Source organism: Thamnophis sirtalis, unplaced genomic scaffold, assembly GCF_051295495.1.
Source record: "Thamnophis sirtalis isolate CommonGarterSnake01/CBP01778 unplaced genomic scaffold, rThaSir2_p1.2 scaffold_16, whole genome shotgun sequence".
Lineage (NCBI taxonomy): Eukaryota > Metazoa > Chordata > Lepidosauria > Squamata > Natricidae > Thamnophis > Thamnophis sirtalis.
In genome coordinates, this window is record NW_028261396.1 from 5,652,661 (window position 1) to 5,674,895 (window position 22,235).

General features: G+C 42.1%; 1 protein-coding gene across 1 annotated transcript in view; it reads right to left on the minus strand.

Annotated features, from left to right (window-relative positions):
• TRAPPC12 (trafficking protein particle complex subunit 12) overlaps positions 1-22,235 on the minus strand; it is a 77,698-nt gene that overhangs the window by 39,074 nt on the left and 16,389 nt on the right. Inside the window, exons 6-8 of the mRNA XM_087702751.1 lie at positions 17,390-17,503; positions 16,210-16,348; positions 2,495-2,607 (exon numbers count right to left, since the gene is read on the minus strand). Of these exons, the coding sequence (XP_087558877.1) occupies positions 2,495-2,607; positions 16,210-16,348; positions 17,390-17,503 (366 nt within the window). The remainder of the gene's footprint in view (positions 1-2,494; positions 2,608-16,209; positions 16,349-17,389; positions 17,504-22,235) is intronic.

Genomic DNA, 22,235 nt, shown 5'->3' on the forward strand with positions numbered 1-22,235 from the left:
AAAAACAGGCTTAGTGACACAACGGCATTGAGGACACAGCCGTCCCATGCCTCATCCTTGCACAGAAGCCCAGAGAGAGGTTCTTTTCTATGGAGATTCTCAGTCCCCAAAGTGCTTTTCAAAAGGCAACTGGACTTTCTTAGATTTCCCCCGCCCCCCTTTGAAAACATTTCTCTTCTCATCCTAAGAGTTCCCATTTTGGAGAGAGGGGGCCACTGGTTTGAACGAGGGGTCGAAGAGGCCATCTATGTTAAAACCAAAGAGAGGGGGAAAGGACACGACACCACCCGTCTCCTGTTTACAATAGCAATATAGCAATAGCAGTTAGACTTATCTACCGCTTCAAAGGGCTTTCAGCCCTCTCTAAGTGGTTTACAGAGTCAGCATATTGCCCCCAACAACAATCCAGGTCCTCATTTTACCCACCTCGGAAGGGTGGAAGGCTGAGTCAACCCCTGAGCCGGTGAGATTAGAACCGCTGCAATAGCAGAACTGCAATAGCAATAGCAGTTAGACTTATCTACCGCTTCAAAGGGCTTTCAGCCCTCTCTAAGCGGTTTACAGAGTCAGCATATTGCCCCCAACAACAATCCGGGTCCTCATTTCACCCACCTCGGAAGGATGGAAGGCTGAGTCAACCCTGAGCCGGTGAGATTTGAACCGCTGAACTGCAGATAGCAGTCAGCTGAAGGGGTCTGCAGTGCTGCACCCTAACCACTGCGCCACCTCGGCTCCAACATGGCCTCAGGAGCGGCTCTCTTCATTCTCCCGAGTCTGGTTTTTGTTTCACAGGACACATTTGGTCAGCTTCATTTTCTCTTCTTCTTCTTCTCTCTCTGCCAACCCGCACAGCAGCAAAGACCAATAAGGGTGAACAGGCGGCAATGTGAATTTAATGACAAATAAATGAAGGACATACAGAAATACAACACGTTTTCTTCTTTCCGTGCCTAACGTGTCACTCTTTAAAAATTAAACACTTTCTCTGAACTCTCTTGCAAGATTTCTCCTACACAATTAAAAAAAAACCTCTCTCTCACACAGACGAAAATAAAACCAATAAGCAAAGCTTCCCTGTAAATATTCAGCATTCTTCTACCAAGACCACCTTCATAATTAGAAAAGCATCCCTGAAGGCCATTGAATATGTCCCTGAACTGCTGGATAAAATAAAAACTCTGTTGTTTTCCTCCACAGCAGAGAAGAGCTCAGAAGGTCCCACAGAGCCTGATTTGCAGCACCCTAATACTATGTTTCCTGAAATCTGAAATAGTGGATTTGCTGTTGTCCAATTCTAATTTCTTTTCCTCAAAGGAGGAAGAAATGGGAGCAGGAGGCCTCTAGGAAGGGGAAGCCACTCTTATCCCCACCCTCAACATAACCCCCAAATCCACAAAAAACACTGCAGATCTTTTTGCTATTTTTTTAAAAAAAATCTCAGTCACATAATAAGGAAGAGAGCAATTCGGAGGGTTTAAGAAGTGTAGTACACCAAAGTGTACTGCAAGGAATTTCTAGAATGGGTAGTTTCTTCTTTCCACTTCTTTCAAGTGGAATAAGCCATGCATCATTAATAAATAGGAGGATTTCATTTGTGTCTCCAAACATGTCTTCCCTTCTTCACATAAGTGAAACATACGGGAGCAAAAGCGGGTTTGACTAGGGAATTATACGGGTGTAACTTAAGAAATACAATCATTCTTCTCTGTAAAGCATCGTGGTCACTGTTTCTCATTGCATTAAAAGAGTACTGAAGTCTTTCACGTGCTCATTCTGTATATAGTCAAGAAATTCCTTCAGTTAACATAACCCCCAAATCCACAAAAAACACTGCAGATCTTTTTGCTATTTTTTAAAAAAATCTCAGTCACATAGCAATAGCAGTTAGACTTATATACCGCTTCATAGGGCTTTCAGCCCTCTCTAAGTGGTTTACAGAGTCAGCATATTGCCCCTACAGTCTGGGTCCTCATTTCACCCACCTCGGAAGGATGGAAGGCTGAGTCAACCCTGAGCCAGTGAGATTTGAACAGCCGAACTGCAGATAACAGTCAGCTGAAGTGGCCTGCAGTACTGCACCCTAACCATTGCACCACCTCGGCTCTCATGTCCATGATGTGGACAGAGGGTGCTAGAAACTCAGATTCGCTCAGTGAAATTTACTGTTTGCCATTCTGTGTGTGGTCCTGAAGTCAGGTGAAAACCAAATTGAATAACCAGAACTCGTATTATGGTTATCAGCCAGGCTAAAAAGAAAAGGCATTATTATAAGAAGCTAGAAAAGACGAGCTCCCTTTAGGCTTTCCCCCAAATGTTCAAGTACCACTGCATAATATTTCCATACGTATGGTTGACATTTGATGTTTGTTCTGAGCAAAGCTATAAATGAATCTTTCCCAATCTGGGCTCCAGGATTTGATTCTCAGAATTCCTCAGTCAACACTTCCAAACATTGAGTGGAAATACTTCGTGGGCTGTGTAAAGAAATATTTACCTTCGTGCAGATTGTTTTCATATTGTGTAGTCTGTCAAGTGACTCCTGAGGATTTCCAAGATATTGTTGAAGTTCTGCATGCAAGATCCTCATGGAAAATGGAACCATGGACCCTAAAATAACAAAATACGCGGGTTACGACTCCCCAGCCATCACAATTTCTTTATAACGGCAGTTAAGAGAGACTCTCTATTTTAATCAGCGTGAATTGGGGCAGAATTATTGCATTGGGATTATTTATCAGATCTTTTTCCTGTGGCTGAATGCTGGACTAGGGAAAGTCTCCAGGCCTTCCGCAAGGCCCTTAAAACCTGGCTGTTAGGCCTGGGGCTAAAGAGCTGTTGCCCCCGTCTCGAATGGTATGACTGTTGTATGTTTTTAAATTATGCATTGTTATGCTTTGTTTTTTAAATTTCTTTTTGTCTGTATTCCCCTTCCCTGGTTTGAGTTGTGAGCCGCCCTGAGTCCCCTTCGGGGGAAAAGGGCGGCATATAAATGTAATAAACTGAACTGAACTGAACTGAACTGAAAGTCAGTGAATATAATCTGATTTCAGCAAAGCTCTTGATAAGGTCCCACATATCATTCTTCCTGACGGGCTATCATAGTGTGTGATTTCGATGACACTTCAGTAAGGTGGTTTACTGCCTGACTGCTGACAGAGAGTCAGAATTAATGATACTATGCTGAGTTGGAAAGTTGTAACTAGTGGGGTTCCATAAGGATCAATTCCGAGGCTAGTTATTAATGACTGCGAAGATGGTAATGGGGGGCTTCTTATTAGTTTTCTGGGTGACATAAAATTGGGAAGGTTCTGGCCAACATCCCAGCATGGCAGTCTAGTCTAACAGGACAAAAGACTGGGCTGAGAGGGATAAAATTAACAGGGAAGGTCCCTCAACAGGGAGAAATGGAAACTATCACACTTCAGAAAAATACAGGGCACATATGCAAGACGGGGTACTCGTGTCGTGGTCAGTGACAAGTTGAACACGGGTCAGCACTGTGAGACAGTTGCTAGCTATAAGGGCTGTTGTTACTTGGTGCTGAATTAGCAGGAAGAGGTTGTGTCAAAGCCACAAGATGCCATTATTCCTCTCCGTTCAGTATTGATGAAGCTACACACTTACATACAAATCTGACAGGTAGAAAGGATTCAGAAAAGGGCAAATAATGGTAGCATATATAGGGGCTTTTGAAGACCTGCTTTATGAATAGCAATAGCAATAGCAGTTAGACTTATATACCGCTTCATAGGGCTTTCAGCCCTCTCTAAGCGGTTTACAGAGTCAGCATATCGCCCCCAACAACAATCCGGGTCCTCATTTCACCCACCTCGGAAGGATGGAAGGCTGAGTCAACCCTGAGCCGGTGAGATTTGAACAGCCGAACTGCAGTCAGCTGAAGTAGCCTGCAGTGCTGCATTTAACCACTGCGCCACCTCGGCTCTTATAAGGCTTACCAAGGACATGATATGCATGTCCAATTCTGATTTTATGGATACAAACCAAAATATACGGTAGTTCTAAATTTCACATATACATGGAATCTAGGACTTCCAGTTCTTGTAATCTATATCAGCATTCCTCAATCTTTATGGCTTGGTGGTCCGGCCGTGCGTGTGTGTGTGTGTGTGTCAACCGGACTGTGCAAGTGGTGGGACGGTGTGCACGCATGAAGCTCAATTTGCACAAGTTGCCCACCACTCATGCAAGTTCAGCTGCGCATGGACGTGTTCTGGCCTCCCACTTGTGTGGCTGAGTTCTGAATGGACCTCAGCCGAGGTGGCGCAGTGGTTAGGGGTGCAGTACTGCAGGCCACTTCAGCTGACTGTTATCTGCAGTTCAGCGGTTCAAATCTCACCGGCTCAAGGTTGACTCAGCCTTCCATCCTTCCGAGGTGGGTGAAATGAGGACCCAGACTGTGGGGGCAATATATGCTGACTCTGTAAACCGCTTAGAGAGGGCTGAAAGCCCTATGAAGCAGTATATAAGTCTAACTGCTATTGCTATTGCTATAGTGAGCTGTGGCTTGGGAGTTGGGAATTCCTGATCTATATTATCCTCCAGAATTATTAAGCTCTTGAAATGTATAAGATTCATCACCGATAAAGTTCATAATTCTTTAGAAACAAAGATAGTTTCACCCATTATGATTTTTTTCCTCACATCCCTTTCTGTTGTTTATTTCTTACGGAAAGCTTTTGCAACCAAAATATAAACCCTGAGGCTTAAAAAAACAAGCAAAAGAAATTCCTTCATCCAGCTAAAGATCAAGGCTTTAATATCACACATGTAATAAGCTACACATTATTAATTTTGTATTTAGCGAGACTATGGCCTTAGAATATTTATAAGCAGAGCTTAATTGGATTTACTTACAAGTATGTATATTTTAGAATATTCTAAATGCCACGGCTATTTTAAAGTGTACTGGAGCCTTGATATTTAGGCTAACTTTAATCACCCGCTGACCTCTAATCAATGCTGACTACTTTCCAATTCAACTGTTATTCTGGCAAGAATAGTTAAAGGGGGGGAGAGTATTGTTTTTGGCTCCGCTCTTCCTCAAAGTCTAACTGAAATCCCTTCAGAATGATAAAATGCAGGTCACCTTCAAAAGATCTCCTCTGGGTACCCCTGCCAAGTGGCTAGGCAGGTGACTACAAGGTAGAAGCTCTTTCTCACTTAGGGAAGAGTCTTTTATTTTATTTTATTTTAAAAAAAAGAAGAGGTCCAGTTGTTTGATACCTGTCATGCTGTTCCCCAGAGGATTTCTCCTCTTTCAACAATTATTTCCCCCAGGAAGGCATGACACTGGCTCACTCTGAAAACACAGAAGGTGGAGAGAGCCATTATTTTTCTCCTAGGCATTCTCATTTTGAACACTTTAGCTGCATGGTTTTTAGCTATCTACCTATTGCTGTGATGGTTTCTGTCTCTGCTCCTCTATCTTTTATTAAAAGTGTGTGTGTGTGTGCATGCGCGCGTGCGCACCTAAGCTGTAATGCTACTTTCTATGTGCAGATTGCTACTTGGGGGCAACAGGCAGGTGAGGAATCTCCACAGTGGTTCCTATTCGGAGGAATAATCACACTTCTGTACAGGAGTGGGTTTCTCGCCCCGTTCCAACTGGTTTGGTTGGAACGGGGCCGGCGGTGTCCTCGTGCACGCGCGCAGCGCACGCATGCGTACTAGCGTCTGCGCGATGCTCCAGCTGCTCCTGGAGGATCGCGCAGGCGCTGTATGCGTCCTGCGCATGCGTGGAAGCGCAGAACTCGTCAAAACCAGGTAAGGAGGGCGGGCGGGCGGGTGGGCCAGTCGCCGTTCCCGGAAGTTGCTTACTTCCGGGTTCGCCGACCAACCGGTTCGCAGGGACTGCCGCGAACCGGTTGAACCCCCCCCCCTTGCTTCTGTGGCATATCAGGTCCCACTATCAGTTGTTTAGATATCCTCTTCAAATCATTTTTTTAAAAAAAAATGTTGACCTTTCCCAGTTCTTAATATCCCATGGCATGTTCCTTTTAATTGACTGTTTTTTACAGTGTTTATTCCACAAGATTTTTTAACAGATTGTTGTAAACCATTCAGGCTATTTGATAATACATAGAAAATCACTACCACTACCGCAATAGCGTCTTTTATGCCTTTATTTAGTTCTGTTAAACTCAAGTATTTCTAATGTGTCTACTGGAGCTGTGGTGGGTCACATCGACCAACTAATCAAATACGAATGTTAACACCAAAGTGAATGTACTATATTTTTTTTTTAAAAAAAAAGAATATCACTTGAATTACTTGAAGTACATTTCCCTTAATTATGTTTCAGAAACAAGTCAGTCAAGATTCAATCCTGCCCGGGATACTGAGACAGCACTGATCTCACAGACTGATAACTTCAGGCAGGCTAATTTATCTCAGTCCGCCTCGATTTTTCAATGGCCCTGCAATAGCCTCACTCGTGGCATCTTTCTGTCTCGACTTCTTAGGAGATGTGAGTGGGAGGCAGAGAGTTATGATGGATCTCCTGCTTCCCCTGGTGCCAGTTCCAGGGAGGGGAGAGCGAGAGCGCTGGAGGCCCCCACTATATGGGGAGCTTAAGAGATCCATTCTGCCCCCACTCTTATTTTACATCTACATCAGTGTTTCTCAACCTTGGCGACTTTAAGTCCTGTGGACTTCAACTCCCAGAATCCCCCAGCCAGCATAGCTGCCAAGTTGCCAAGTTTGGGAACCACTGTTCTATGCCACCCGATCCGCATTCCCCATTTACTTCATATTTCTATCTTATGCTCTTACGGCAACTCCTCTGTTGCTTTCCCCAGCCACAAGCATCTTTTCTTAAGCCATTAGTGAATGAAAAGTTTCAATCTACAGACAGATGGATGTTCCAGTATGCCAGGGGTTTTGAAAAAGAACAAATCCAAGAAGACCGTTATTAAACAAAGTTAATGATCCTATATGCTGCTTCATGGCAGGCCAACTCGTTAGTAGAGAGGGTTATCATGCAATTGAAATCCATAACCCCATCATAAAGATGCAGCACCAGGGCTAACCCCAAAGCTTCATTTTAACGCGGTGAATAAAAGTTGGCAGCCGAACTGTAACCACAGTCAATCTCTTGACAAAATGAAGCCATTACTTAGTCCATTTTCACTTCTTAAGGTTGAGGTAAGCCATACTATTCACTATTGCAACTCTGGTTGATACAGGAAAAACAGTGGTATACATCAGCAATACCCAGGGATCCAAACTCTGGGAGTTACTCTAAAGAGTAAAGGCACATAAGCATCTCTACTTTTGAATTTGGAAAATGTTATCATTTCTCGCTCTAATTACATCCTAATTAGGTGAAATGACAATCAGGGCTCAACATTCTTGGAAAATATAGTTAAAATTCAGAAAGCAGCGGTGGATGATTTTATATGAAAAGGGACATCTTTGTCAGTTGTATTATAGTAGAAAGACAATCATTATTTTTTCCTCCGTTAAAAAAAGACCATTTCACACTAAAAATACATATGTCTCTCACATTAAAAAACACAAATAAGGTTATCAAAATTTAAATACAGAGGCAGAATATGACAGAAAGGCTCCAACAGCAGAACAGAAAAGAAGCCATCCCCCTTAATCTGCCACACATTTTCAAAAACTTCTCCGGAGGGTGGAGAACAAATGAAATTCATATTTGCAAAGACGATGTAGGCTTTTATCAACTAAAGTTAACGTTTACAAACCACTGTCCATACCTAACTGCATTTAAATATTTACATATATTTGTTTGTATTTCAGTTTGTTTGCCAGAATCCTAATCTGACTATAAAACCAAAGAAATCAGTTGGCAATTGCAAACAGTTTTATCATTGTGGAAGCTCGTGTATCCGTCTTTTAGATTTTAAGTGGGAACAATAATAAAAATACGATAATGCCTTCACTATTGTGGTGCTCGCCCTCTGGAAGAATATCTCTGCCGAGGACCCTTTGGCTCTTACCCCCCTGAGGGGATTCTTTTTAAAATCTTTTAAAACTTGGGTTTTAAAAGGTCTCCCAGGCCTTCAGGTAAAGTGCAGTGGAGTTCCTGTTGTTTGTGCTTTTTATGAGAGTGTGTTCGGTCTGCGTAGCAATAGCAATAGTTAGACTTATATAGCGCTTCATAGGGCTTTCACCCCTCTCTAAGCGGTTTACAGAGTCAGCATATCTCCCCCACAGTCTGGGTCCTCATTTCACCCACTGGTTTGGGGACCACTGGTTTGAACGAGGGGTCGAAGAGGCCATCTATGTTAAAACCAAAGGGAGGGGGAAAGGACACAACACCACCCGTCTCCTGTTTACAATAGCAATAGCAATAGCAGTTAGACTTATATACCGCTTCATAGGGCTTTCAGCCCTCTCTAAGCGGTTTACAGAGTCAGCATATTGCCCCCAACAACAATCCGGGTCCTCATTTCACCCACCTCGGAAGGATGGAAGGCTGAGTCAACCTTGAGCCGGTGAGATTTGAACAGCCGAACTGCAGATAACAGTCAGCTGAAGTGGCCTGCAGTACTGCACCCTAACCACTGCACCACCTCAGCATATATTTCATCATATCATCCAGTTCTTTTAAAGTGTTTAACTGCCCATGATCATTCTGGATGGCCTTCAAAATACCCCCCTCCCCCCCCAAAAAAACCCCAGAAATCTATGAGGTAAAGCTTTGGGACTACAAGGGAAAGTAACAGTTTAGTCAAAGGTTCTGGAAGACCCATGGTTGTTGGGCACTACCGTCATGGAGTCTGCAAGATGCTTGGATGCGGGTGAGTCTGAGAGAAAGATGGCGCCTGGAGGACCTCTAGAAGGGGGTCAGCTAAGTTTCAAGGACAGCCTAGAAGGCTAAGGAGGCAGAAAGGCTATGCAGTAATAGGACACTTCTTCCTCAATAAAGACTCATCAACTCTACCGACAAAAAACAATCGAGTGACAGGATCATGGGAAGTGCTGACTCTGAAGTCTTCACAGATTTAAGAGAGCATTCAATCAGAATATCAGTTGAAACAGGGAGATTTTGATTTGTTTCTCTGTGACAGCACACAATTCTTCTTCCAAGGTGTTTCTTTCAACTTCCTCTGAATGACAATTAAGGAGCTAGAGTTTTTCCTGCAGAAAACGAAAATCTACAGAGAAGGTTTTTGCTGGATCCCAAATGATTAAAATATGTCCTTTAAATAGAATCATTATTTTTGAGCATCTTAATCTATAGAGAAATAGAAAAAAATCCAGATTAGCTCTAAAAGGTTCCCCTTGCACATATGTGCTAGACTCTAGGGGGCGGTGCTCATCCCCGTTTCAAAGCCGAAGAGCCAGCGCTGTCCGAAGATGTCTCTGTGGTCATGTGGTTGGCATGACTAAATGCCGAAGATGCATGGAACACTGTTCCCTTCCCACCAAAGGTGGTTCCTATTTTTCTACTTGCATTTTTTATGTGCTTTCGAACTGCTAGGTTGGCAAAAGCTGGGACAAGTAATGGGAGCTCACTCCGTTATGCAGCGCTAGGGATTCGAACTGTTGAATTGCTGACCTTTCTGATCGACAAGCTCAGTATCTTAGCCACTGAGCCACCGCGTCCCTTAAAAAAATATAGAAGCATTTAAAATAGTTAATGCTGGCTGGGGCATTCTGGGAGTTGAAGTCCGGACATCTTCAAGTTGCCAAGGTTGAGAAACACTGTACTAGAGGGAAACCGATTGCATTTTTCAAATGTGCCTATCGTGATGAGGGAGAACAAAAAAAAAATTGCTGCCTTATCTGGTCTTTGATCTGCATTTTTTTTTCCAAAATAGTGTTAGCTTCCATAGTTTTCACATTTTTGGAAACACATATAAAAGAAAACAGGTAAAAAAGGGGCAAGAATAAGGAGCGAGCAAGAAGCGGTTTGAAGCAAGCAAAAAAAAAAGGATTTTTCAAGATTTTGTAACAGATAAGACAAGCATGCGATGGCATAGCTCTGAAAATCAAACGTATCAATGCATCAATCATTTTTCCAAGTTCACAAGAGCCATATTTTTTGGGGAAAAAAACTGGCTGCTGTTAAACTCCCCTCCTTTTAAAATTTATTTCTATATTTGCAGCAAATTGTTAAGCTTAAAGCCAAGGATGATCTCACTGAATTACGAACAGATGTCAGAGAGAACAGAGAATTAGCTGCTATCTCCAAGATCCTTGCAGGCAAGAACTTCTCAAAACTAAAGAATTGCTGTTTGTAATCCCCACACCCATTGACCCTTTAGATCTTCTAAAGAAGTAACGACATTTCTCCTGTTTCACTCTTCTTTCTTCTAAACAAAGGTCGGACATGGAATATGCAGCTGATGTTCAAAGAGAATTTCAGCTTTGAAGCAAGGACCTTGCTTGTTTAGCTGTTCAGAAGTAAACAATGCACCTATCCCTTTTCAGTCACCTCTGGCCTAAGCTACACAGGTAGAGCTGGCTGGCTGGCCGTTTGGCGGTCAGAATGCAGCCGCACGAGCGATATTGGGTGTACCTCGGTACACCCACGTTACACCTATCCTCCGCGAGCTGCACTGGCTCCCTATTGGTCTCCGGACGCAATTCAAGGTGTTGGTTATTACCTTTAAAGCCCTACATGGCTTAGGGCCAGCATACCTGCGAGACCGCCTACTGCCACATTCCTCCCAATGGCCGGTGAGATCCCACAGGGTGGGCCTTCTTCAGATGCCCTCAGCCAGACAATGTCGGCTGGCAGGCCCCCGGAGGAGAGCCTTCTCTGTGGCTGCTCCGACCCTTTGGAACGAGCTACCCCCAGAAATCCGGACCTCACCCTCTCTCATGGCCTTAAGCCGCCTAGAGTCCCCTGGGAGTGGGTGGCATACAAATACCAATAAACTTCCAAACTTCAGAAAAGCTGTTAAAACCTGGTTATTCCGGCAGGCCTGGAGCTGTTGACCTCATTGTTGAGGTCCAGCCCCGATCATAACGCATGTATGTGTGTAGCTTTTAACTTGTTTTTTATTTTCATTTTTTATTATTTCTTTTTTCTTTCGTTGTAAGCCGCCCGGAGTCCTCCGGGATTGGGCGGCCTATAAATCATATTAAACTTGAAACTTGAAAAAGGAACAGAGGCTGGAACACCAAAGAGGCAGACTGGCATCGCGGCTTCTGCATTCTTCATTCTTAGCTGCAGGTTTGGTCTCAGAGCTGATGTACAACACCTTAAACTTAGTGGATACTTTCTCAGAAATTCAGTACAATTCATTCACAATTGAGAAGACAGCATCAAACGAAGGAAAACAGAGATTCAAGGAATTCTAGCATTACTAAGGTGCAATTTTTCCAGCTTTATACTTTAATGCAATGTACATATAATCCCACAATCTCTCTCCGTTTGTAAATTCTCAAATTCTGTTCTCGAAAACGGTGGTGACACAAGGTCTCCTAAACGTAGATTTGGCAGATGCCAAAAGATGGGACTATCTTAACGGGGATAACTTGAAGCACAACGCCTGATTTATTTATTTTTTTAAATGGACTACCTACGCCAAGAATAGTCAGGGAAACAAAATGTAACCACTTGACAATGTTATGGCACGATTGCAGGCTTACACTTGATGCCTTTGTTCAATTCACTTGAAAAATCAACAATTCACTTGGATGCTAGATTCTCTGCCATGTATACTGCACTAGGAGAGAACAGAGGTAAAATTTCCAACCCGATAATTCTACCTTTATTTGTGTGACCATGTTTAGAAGTTATATAATTTTATATTTCTGAGAACAGAACAGTAGAAAAATGTTCTACTGCCCATCATTTGAAACCATATTTAATGCTACCCTGGGTACTTAAGTTGCTATCACAATTTCTGAAGCCATGCATTTTAAAGCCATGGGGTCAATTCACACTTTTCTTCAACCACTAAAGATCACAAATAAACCACTTTGTGAGTGGAATTTTGCATCTTCAAACAAGGGTAAAGATACAGGCCTGGCTGTCTTGCCCCCTTGTCCTTCTATGAAGTTTTTAAGGGAAGAATTAGCAGACACATGATTTTAAAATATCAGGCCACATGTCATGCAGTGAGCAAATAGAATAGCAATAGCAATAGCAGTTAGACTTATATACCGCTTCATAGGGCTTTCAGCCCTCTCTAAGCGGTTTACAGAGTCAGCATATTGCCCCCAACAACAATCTGGGTCCTCATTTCACCCACCTTGGAAGGATGGAAGGCTGAGTCAACCCTGAGCCGGTGAGATTAGAACCGCCGAACTGCAGATAGCAGTCAGCTGAAGTAGCCTGCAGTACTGCACCCTAACCACTGCGCCACCTTGGCTTTCCCACCCAATCTGCCACGCTGGGTCACTTGTGCAAAGATCTAGCAAGCTGTGTCCTCTCCAGCCTCTCAGTCACGCACGCCTTTCTGCTGCTCCGTTGTGGTGTGGCAGGCCTCGCCCAGCACTTTGCCGGCCAAAACGGAGCATTGGGGGGCAGGCCCGCTCCTCCGAACCTCCATTTTGCCCTGCAAAGTGCAGGACAAATGTTGCAGAGCTTCTGCCGTTTGTAAGGGCGAACAACTGCCGTGGCGCTACAAGATTCATAGTTTCGGGACTTGTTCGTAAACACTAGTGCAGTGTTTCTCAACCTTGGCAACTTGAAGATGTCCGGACTTCAACTCTCAGGATTCCCCAGCCAGCGAATGCTGGCTGGGGAATTCTGGGAGTTGAAGTCCGGACATCTTCAAGTTGCCAAGGTTGAGAAACACTGCACTAGTGGGTGCTGATTCTGTAATTTTCCCTGGTAATTCCCAGGTTATGAACACCCGTAACCAGGAGATTACCTGTAATATAAAACTCACATTGCCCAAACTTGCATATCTGTACATGGTACAGTGCACAGTGAATTCTTCCTCTCCACAGAACATACTCATTTTCACATCGGTGGCATTCAAAGAATGAGTAGATAATAATGCACAGGATTATAAATCCATCACATGAAATATCCTACTATTATATACATGTATTGGATGATGTTTGCCCCCATCAGCAAGTTTTTGCACACATTCGAAGCTTTAATATGTAGATTTAAAAAAAACAGGTTCCTAAGAAGCTAGGTTTATCCAGCCAAAATAAAGAAAATTATCTTAATCTTAGTTAATGAAAGGAGATATGAGAACATTAGGATTCAACAGCAGCTAAAATAAAATACATTTGGTGTGTTAGTAAAGTGGGTAGGACAGTTGGGCCACGGAGATGCATTTAGAGTGGGCACATAAAAAGGAAAACAAATCAGAGAGGAAAATATGAAGTAAAAGATAGATATTTAATAAGTCTACGTATACAGATGCTAAACAACAGCTACATAATCCCTAGATATTCATAAGATTTTAGGTTGAAATGTACGTGCTGCTCCAAAAAGAAATATACTCTGTTTAATTCAACAAATATTTTGAATTGATCTAAATTGCAGACATGAATTAAATGAAATATATTTTATACCACTTTCATGACCATTATTTATTTGCATCTTGACATATTTGATTGCAAAGTGCATTTTAATTGCCTAATTCTTTTATCTATTGTGAATCAAAATGAGATAAATAAATCAAAATATTTTTACATTTATGTTTGCTATATGGAAAAATGAAAAGAAAATTAAGCAACCATCAGCATATTATCGAGGACGATGATTACCGCACAGTAGCGAAAGTATCTTTATGCTTTATGTTTGTTTTTTAAATTAAAATTAGCTGCTTAATGACACCAATTCAGATGTCTTTTGCTATTCTTTTTCCGAGGCATATTCTCAAGGATATCCTCTGCATCTCTCAGGTCGTGAGAATAAAATGATCTAGAAACATAAATTGTAGTGGCCTCTTTTGCATAAAGGCCAGATGTATATATGCAAGGACTGTCTTTTGGATTTGATTACAATTCTACTTGCTAATTTTACTATTGTTCAGGAATCCATAAAACTGGATGCTGCATTATGTTTGATCATGGATTGCTAGCTAAATCTTAACTTTAAAAAAACGTTAACTTTTCAAACCGCGAATGAACAAATACACGAAGGCTGGTCCATGCCTGACACTTTCTCAATCACGTCTATTATTTTACCAAGACCGCCATGCGGTATAGCATCATTTGACCTACAAATGCAATGCGCCTATTCTTTAACGCTGCTCTAGTTACGTGCTCGGGGGACATCCTCACTATACGTAGTCCTTGACTTACAATTCAATTCAATTCAATTTATTAGATTTATAGGCCGCCCAATCCCGGAGGACTCCGGGCGGCACAACAGGGACCAGAGAATTTATCGTTAAGAGGTGCAATCATCAAGTGAGGCACCTTAAAAGTGCACCACATTTTATCACCTTCTTTTTGCCATGGTCGGGAAGCGAATCACCATAGTCATTAAGTGAAACATCATGTGGTCACAATATGTGATCTTCCCTACTGGCTTTTCCGTTGAATCTCTTTGTCGGTGGTCGTCTGGGAAGGTTACCGTGATGGTAACCTTCCCAGACGACAGGAGCCGAGGTGGCGCAGTGGTTAAATGCAGCACTGCAGGCTACTTCAGCTGACTGCAGTACTGCAGTTTGGCTGTTCAAATCTCACCGGCTCAAGGTTGACTCAGCCTTCCATCCTTCCGAGGTGGGTGAAATGAGGACCCGGATTGTTGTTGGGGGCAATATGCTGACTCTGTAAACCGCTTAGAGAGGGCTGAAAGCCCTATGAAGCGGTATATAAGTCTAATTGCTATAATTGCTATGGCGAACTTATGGCATGCATGGCACAGGTGGCATGCGTAGCCATATTTCCTGGCACACCAGCCGTCAGCTCTGGCACCCATGTGTGGGTCAGCCAGGTGATTTTTGGTCTTGCGGAGGGCCGGGGGAAGCTGTTTTCGCCCTCCCCAGGCTTCAGGAAAGCCTCCGGAGCCTGGGGAGGGGTCCTGTGTGGATGCACATGGGGGGAGGGCGTGCGCATGGGGGAAATTGAATTTGTGTGGGCACACGCATGCGTGCGTGATAGCAAGCGCACACATTTTTGGCACACCATAAGAAAAAGGTTTCGCCATCACTGTCATAGGACATGGGATGCTGCAACTATTGTAAAGGCATGACAGTCGCCAAGCATCTGAATCATGATTTTTATTGCTTTTTTTATTAAAGTCCGCTCATATGTTACTGACTACAGAATTTCTATTTAACAATTATAAAATATTTGTGATCACTTATGATTCACAGACCTTCTGCCCATGGGTAAGTGTAATATAAGCACATTTATGGAAAATGTTGAAGATGCTAACGCAGTGTTTCTCAACCTTGGCGACTTTAAGTCCTGTGGACTTCAACTCCCAGAATCCCCCAGCCAGCATAGCTGGCTGGGGGAATTCTGGGAGTTGAAGTCCACAGGACTTAAAGTCGCCAAGGTTGAGAAACACTGTGCTAATGTAATATTTAACTATATATCCAAGCTTTGGAATTTTACTGTTCCTTGGGAATTGTAGCTTGTGTTGAGCCTGTGGGATGCGTACAAGAGAAACTGGAAATGTGACATTTTTTCCAGATTTCAAGGAATGACGGTGGGAAATATGTAATCTCTCTGTTTTAGAGAAGACAATATTTTCTGCTAATCAAAAGATGCAGCAGCACGAATTGCTATTGCAAAAGTGTTGTGATATTTTTCCGTAACGTGTTGTAATGTTCATATTATTGAGAGACCGCCTGCTGCCAATTACCTCCAATAGACCGATCAGATCCCACAGATTAGGCCTCCTCCGAATTCCATCCGTCGGCCAATGCCGGCTGGCGACTACCCGGAGGAGAGCCTTCTCTGTGGCTGCTCCGACCCTCTGGAACGAGCTCCCCGTGGAGATTCGAACCCTCCACCACCCTCCAAAGCCCTTAAAACCTGGCTGTTCCGACAGGCCTGGGGCTAAAGAGCTGTTGCCCCCCCGTCTCGAATGGTATGACTGCTGTGTGTTTTAAATTGTGTTTTGTTATGTTCGTCTTTTTTTATCCCCTGTCTGTACCCCCTTCCCTGATTTGAATTGTGAGCCGCCCTGAGTCCCCTTCGGGGAAAAGGGCGGCATATAAATGTAATCAATCAATCAATTATAGTAGTGCATTCATTATTAAACCTGTGACTATTGATAAAAAGAAGAAGATACGAGACCCAAGAGAAACAGTTAATAGGAATAAACATATAAACAGTTTTTACCTTTGCGTCCTGGATATACATGAGGATAATATTCATAATACAGATCAGGCTGGTCTAGGTTTCCAAATGGCTCAAATTCCACTTCGGCATTTTGGTACAGACTCAGTTTTACCAGGAGTGCTAGTCTAACGAACCAAATCTTTGAAAGTAAAAAGATTTAAAAAAAAATTTACAGCTATCATTGCAATACAATAATGTATTTTCAGGTGTTTTTTTTTCAGCTATGAAGAGCAAATACCTATGAAACTAATATATCTAAAGATTATTTTTCATCTGTGCATGTGAGTTCAGTAAACTCATTTTTTTCCAGAATTTTTCCTCTTGAGCTGAATTTTTTTTTTTTACTTTTGAGATCATTTGCAAATGAATTACCTTACATGGTTGGATAGTACTCTGTTCATAATCTTGATTATACAGAATTAATATGTTGATATTATCTGAAGACATGTATGGATCATTCCTATCCTCAATTATTCACCTTAACTACCTGTCATAAGAGGTTCAAAATGCAGATACATTACTGCAGGGGTGTCAAACTCGTGTTGTCATGGCGGTGTCACGTGACATATCATGTGACTTTTTCCCCTTCGCTAAACTGGGCATGGGTGGGGCTACCATGTGGTACATCCGGTCTGCGGGCTGGGAGTTTGACAGCCTTGCCTTACTGGGTCTTTCAAACATTTAGTTTACTAGTAAAACATTTTTCTATCTTTTGGTCCTCAATATTTAGATGTTGCAATTCCTTATAAAGAAATATTTGCAGGATGTTAAATCTGCCGCACTCATGAAAACATTTGTTAATTGTTAATGCATCTTAAAATCTAACCAAAAATTCAATTGTTTTCTCACTATGGTCATCGCATATATTTCTATGCGAGAACAACCAAAGGCAATATTCATCTATTTTTCCCAGGCACCAAAGTAAAATGAACCGTTTACGTGAGAAATGTCAACCTTGTTTTTTTTTTCCATTCACAACTGCAAGAATTATTTATCAACCCTCTGAAAGAATCTTAAGGAAGGTCGGGGAATAACTGGAGGAAACATTGGAGGTATCCAGTTTGTGTTCCATATTTCTGGGTAGATCTTTAATGTGGAACCAATTTCTCACTCTCACACGTTTAAGGTGTGCATATTTAACCTGCATGCTGACTTCTGCCTGCTCTGCAGGCAAACATACCTGAAGAGAGTCTGTTGTGTGACTGGTGGGCAGTCCGCTTTTGCCGTAGCCTTGGCCATGGGCTGTCAGAAGCCGTCCGCACAGATCAACCGCTGCTCTCCAGTTTTTGGTGCTCTGGCGTGAAAGGGAAAGAATAGGCTAAGTAACAATTTAGCAGCTAAAAAACTTGAAGCTGCTTATTTTGCTTGAAGCAGCTACAACTGCCCATTAGTAATAATGACAAGGTCACCGAAGCCGGCCATAGGAAGCAGGATGTCGTTTGTCAAAGCTACTTGTATAATTAGGCAAGAAGCAAAGCCAGGCATGACTCACAATTTACAATTAGAAGATTGCTGGTGTAAAAGGGTACATAATTTATTACGAAGTGCCAGAGACTGTTCATTCTGAAATAGTTTATCAGTTTTTAACCCTTCAAGAATATGTTTTTGCCATTGCAAAATAATCCTATCTATTGGGCCTAAGTAGCATTGCTATTTCATTTATTCCCCCCCCAGCCCCAATCAAGTCATTTTTCCTATTCATTTTAATCAATTAAATCATAAAGGTAATTCAGTAAGCTCCGCTTGAAAATTCAGCTGGGTGGAAACTCACAATTTAATAAATATAAATACTTGGAAGTTTTCAGCACAATCCCCCCTGGCTGGGGGATTCTGGGAGTTGAAGTCCACAGGACTTAAAGCTGGCTGGGGGATTCTGGGAGTTGAAGTCCACAGGACTTAAAGCTGGCTGGGGGATTCTGGGAGTTGAAGTCCACAGGACTTAAAGCTGGCTGGGGGATTCTGGGAGTTGAAGTCCACAGGACTTAAAGCTGGCTGGGGGATTCTGGGAGTTGAAGTCCACAGGACTTAAAGCTGGCTGGGGGATTCTGGGAGTTGAAGTCCACAGTTAAAGTCGCCAAGGTTGAGAAACACTAATTCAGCATCTATTCATTTCACCAGAAAGCATTCAGTAAAATTCAGAAGTAACGTGAATTTTATATTTAAAACTTAAATGGTCTGCACCGTAAAAAGATGACGGATACTTCAAAGTCACACATTCTGCCAGCAGAAGAAACAACTTATTTTTCCCCTGATCCAAAGCTTAGAAAGAGAAATCGTATTTTGCTTCCAGTCAAAGTTATGGCAGTAAAGAGGATTATTTCTTACAATGTTTGAACAACCGAGGTAAGCAAGAATTCTTTAAAATTTTAGCTTATCATGAACAAGCAGGGATGCAAACCGCCTGGCCGCTCTTGCTTGGCACTTGCCAGGAGCAGCTGAACAAACCTGGGCGACAATTTGTGGCTTGTTAGCATTATCTGCAAATAAGTAACGGTGCCTTCTTTCAGTCCTAACAAGCCAAGAGTCACACACCAAGGACAAAGTGTAACTTATGACACCAGAGTGTTAGAAAAATCACATTTCACAACTGAGCGTACTTACCTGTCACGTTATGCCATCTGCCCATGTTTTTTTCCAGCTGGAGAATTACGTGTGGAATTTATGTAGTGGACCCTCTGGCAAACGAATCTCAAGTGCCAATGTCCTAACTCACAAAACAGCTCTGCTGAATTTGTTATAGCAAGTTATGAGATATTGGGTTCCACCACAAAACCGCGGTAGACAAAAGCGCGCTCGACGAAAGCGCGTACGTGACGTCATCACAGCGCGATGAAAAATCACGCTGTGATCGGTAAATGTAAGATTAAAGCGAAAACCTTACCCTAACCCCCCCAAACCTAACCCTAAACCTAACCCTTAACCTAACGCTAAACCTAATGCTAACCCTTAACCTAACGCTAAATGTAACCCTAACGCTCTAAACCTAGCCCTAACCCTTAACCTAACCCTAACCCTAAACCTAACCCTTACCTTTATGTGAATCGGCTTGCTTTAATTTTATTTTTATTTCAATTTTTAATTTTTTTCGTCGCGCTGTGATGACATCGTCGAGCGCGCTTTTGTGGACCGCGGTTTTGACGGGTCACAGAGATATTGATCTACCCAAGTGCAACTCATCCACTCTTCCTACAAGACCTCTCTACAAACCTCCCTTATCTTCCCCCCCTTTTTTTTACTAGCTGCGTAAACCTCTAGTAAAGCATTGGGGGCATAGCTGCTACCCACCACCGAATTGTAGAATAACAAGTTAACGGTTAAGGTAAGGCCTGCAAAATGTGCCTGGAGTCTGGACACTATTTAACCCTGGAGTGTGTTGATGTATCACAGACAATTCCTTTGGCTCTTGCCTGACTTCCTGCCCTAATTAGCTGTTTTTTTTTCCTAAATAGAGGAATTAATGAGCTGATGCATTGCAAACACCACCTCTATTCCTAAGAACGCCTCTGGGCTCCAGATGCAACTTATAAACATTATATATGCTTTGTTTGGAAATGTCAGGCCTTTGTCTAGAAAGTGAACAAAGGCAAGTAGGAAGTTAAGGAGCATGGCAGGGAAGGTGGTAGAGCAGTGGTTCCCAAACTTGGCAACTTTAAGACTTGTGGACTTCAACTCCCAGAATTCTCCAGCCAGCATAGCTCACTTTAAGATAACAAAAAGGGAGGTGACTACATATCAGAAACATCATCTATAGCAGTGTTTTTCAACCTTGGCAACTTGAAGATGTCTGGACTTCAACTCCCAGAATTCCCCAGCCAGCATTCGCTGGCTGGGGAATTCTGGGAGTTGAAGTCCAGACATCTTCAAGTTGCCAAGGTTGAAAAACACTGATCTATAGCTTCCTGCTTGTGTATTGGATAATACAATCCAGTGAATTTTTAGCACAGCATCAAAGCTTGGATGAGCCTGGATAGCACTGCTTTGAACATTGGCAATATATGCAGTATTTGAATATAAAGGAGTCCATTCAGTTAACACAAAAGAGCAACCCAATCAACATTTAGAAAATGAGCCACATTGATATGCTTTAGAAGAAAGAATGATAACGCCTTGATAAACTCAAACATCATTTTTTAAAAAAATAGCCAGTCCATGTATTGAATAATATTTAGGTCTGTTCAGAAGATACAAAGATTATTGGTACCATCTGAAGGCATAATATTGAGATCTGATGCCAAATATTACCAATATTTTGGATATTATCTATTTTGAATACATTACATAATTATGGTCTTAATCCTGAAGTCCACAAGTCTTAAAGTTGCCAAGTTTGGGAACCACTGTGATAGGGGATAAAATCAAGTAGCATCATGACTTTATATACCCCACGGCAGCTATTTAGCTTGGAGGAAAAAAATTATACTCCTACTTAATTTTCAGATCTGCCCAATATGCTATAAAGTTGAAGATCCGAGTACTCATCACGGGACAAACCAGGTCTAGCTAAAAAATTTGGGATAACTGATGTCTGAATGCTTAATCAGTGCCCAGGATAGAGAGTACGGATATGGCTGGGCAAAAGTCTGGGCTCCACTCCAAAAAAGATACTTGGAGGCACAAACTCTGCACCTGTGTGCAACCCTTCAAGTTACTGCATCTTCTTCTGGGATGGGTCAGGAAAAAAAAAATCAAATTATAATAGAAGAAGAGTACAGAGGCTCACTTAGCCTTGATGTTATGTCCTGGCTTTATAAATCATTACTAAGGAGATCGTGAATTATCTGAGTTTTTTAAAACTCTGTAATATTCCTTAAATTTTGAAGGATCCTATGAATTATTGTTCTAACAAGAATTTAAAAATACATCTTATGATACCTCAAGGACGCCATATTTATTTTCATTCAGCTTTTATAAATCGCATGATGCTAAGTTCTTTATTACCATTTATTTTCTTTTGACCCCCGAAATAAGCGCTTGGCCTTATTTTCGGGGAGGTCTTATTATTTTCGAGGTGAAGGAGGCGGCTGAGCGGGGTCACCTCATGGCTGCTGCTGTGTTGCAATATTTTCAGGGGAGGGCTTATTTTAGCGCATGCGCTCAAAAGCCCAATTGGGCTTATTATCTGGGGAGGTCTTATTTTCAGGGGAACAGGGTAAAAGCACAACTAGAGGTGAATAATAGAATTAAAAGAGCAAAGCGTAGCCATTCCTGGCACTGATCACAACTTCAGTTACGTAAGAAAAAAACGCAGGATCAAGTAATATTTTCACACGAGAGCACCTTTCTTAACTAAGGGTTAGTAGCTATATTCTACATTACGGGTTTCAAACTCCGTGTCCTCGAAGAAAATATTCATTAGCCAAAGGGCTGCAAAAATACCAACATCTCCAATGAATGAAAAATGAAGAGAGAGCATGGTGGAATGCTATCGAACGCAAGTTTATTACATTGAAAAAAGTTTCTTGCCATAAACTGACTTTGCCAGATGGCTACTTGATTTTGGCCACTTAGCTTGCAGTGTTTCTCATTAACAAGACCACCAATATAAAAAATCCATATTAAAAAAGCAAAAATATAGATTTGAAAACACATTACTTTTAAACCAGGTGATTAATGGATCAATAGTGATAAATAAGATCCCAATAGTTAATATTTAAGTATACATAGGCAATAGGAGACCGTTCCACTTTTCTTTTCCTATTACTGATGCAAAGATGATAGCACAGTGTTTCTCAACCTTGGCAACTTGAAGATGTCTGGACTTCAATTCCCAGAATTCCCCAGCCAGCGAATGCATTGTGATGCAGCTTGCCTACAAATAGTTAATGATCACTAGTGTGAAGTGGAAGCCACGGTATTCCTGGGTCACAATTCTACCATTACAATAAGAAAAAATGTGCTATTATCACATATTTGAAACTTTTGCTCAGATACAAGGCACAAAAACATCTTGCCTAGTTTAATGGGATCAGAACCAGAAGACTCAGAATGGTGGGAATTGACACCATCTGTTCTTTGATGCACGACAG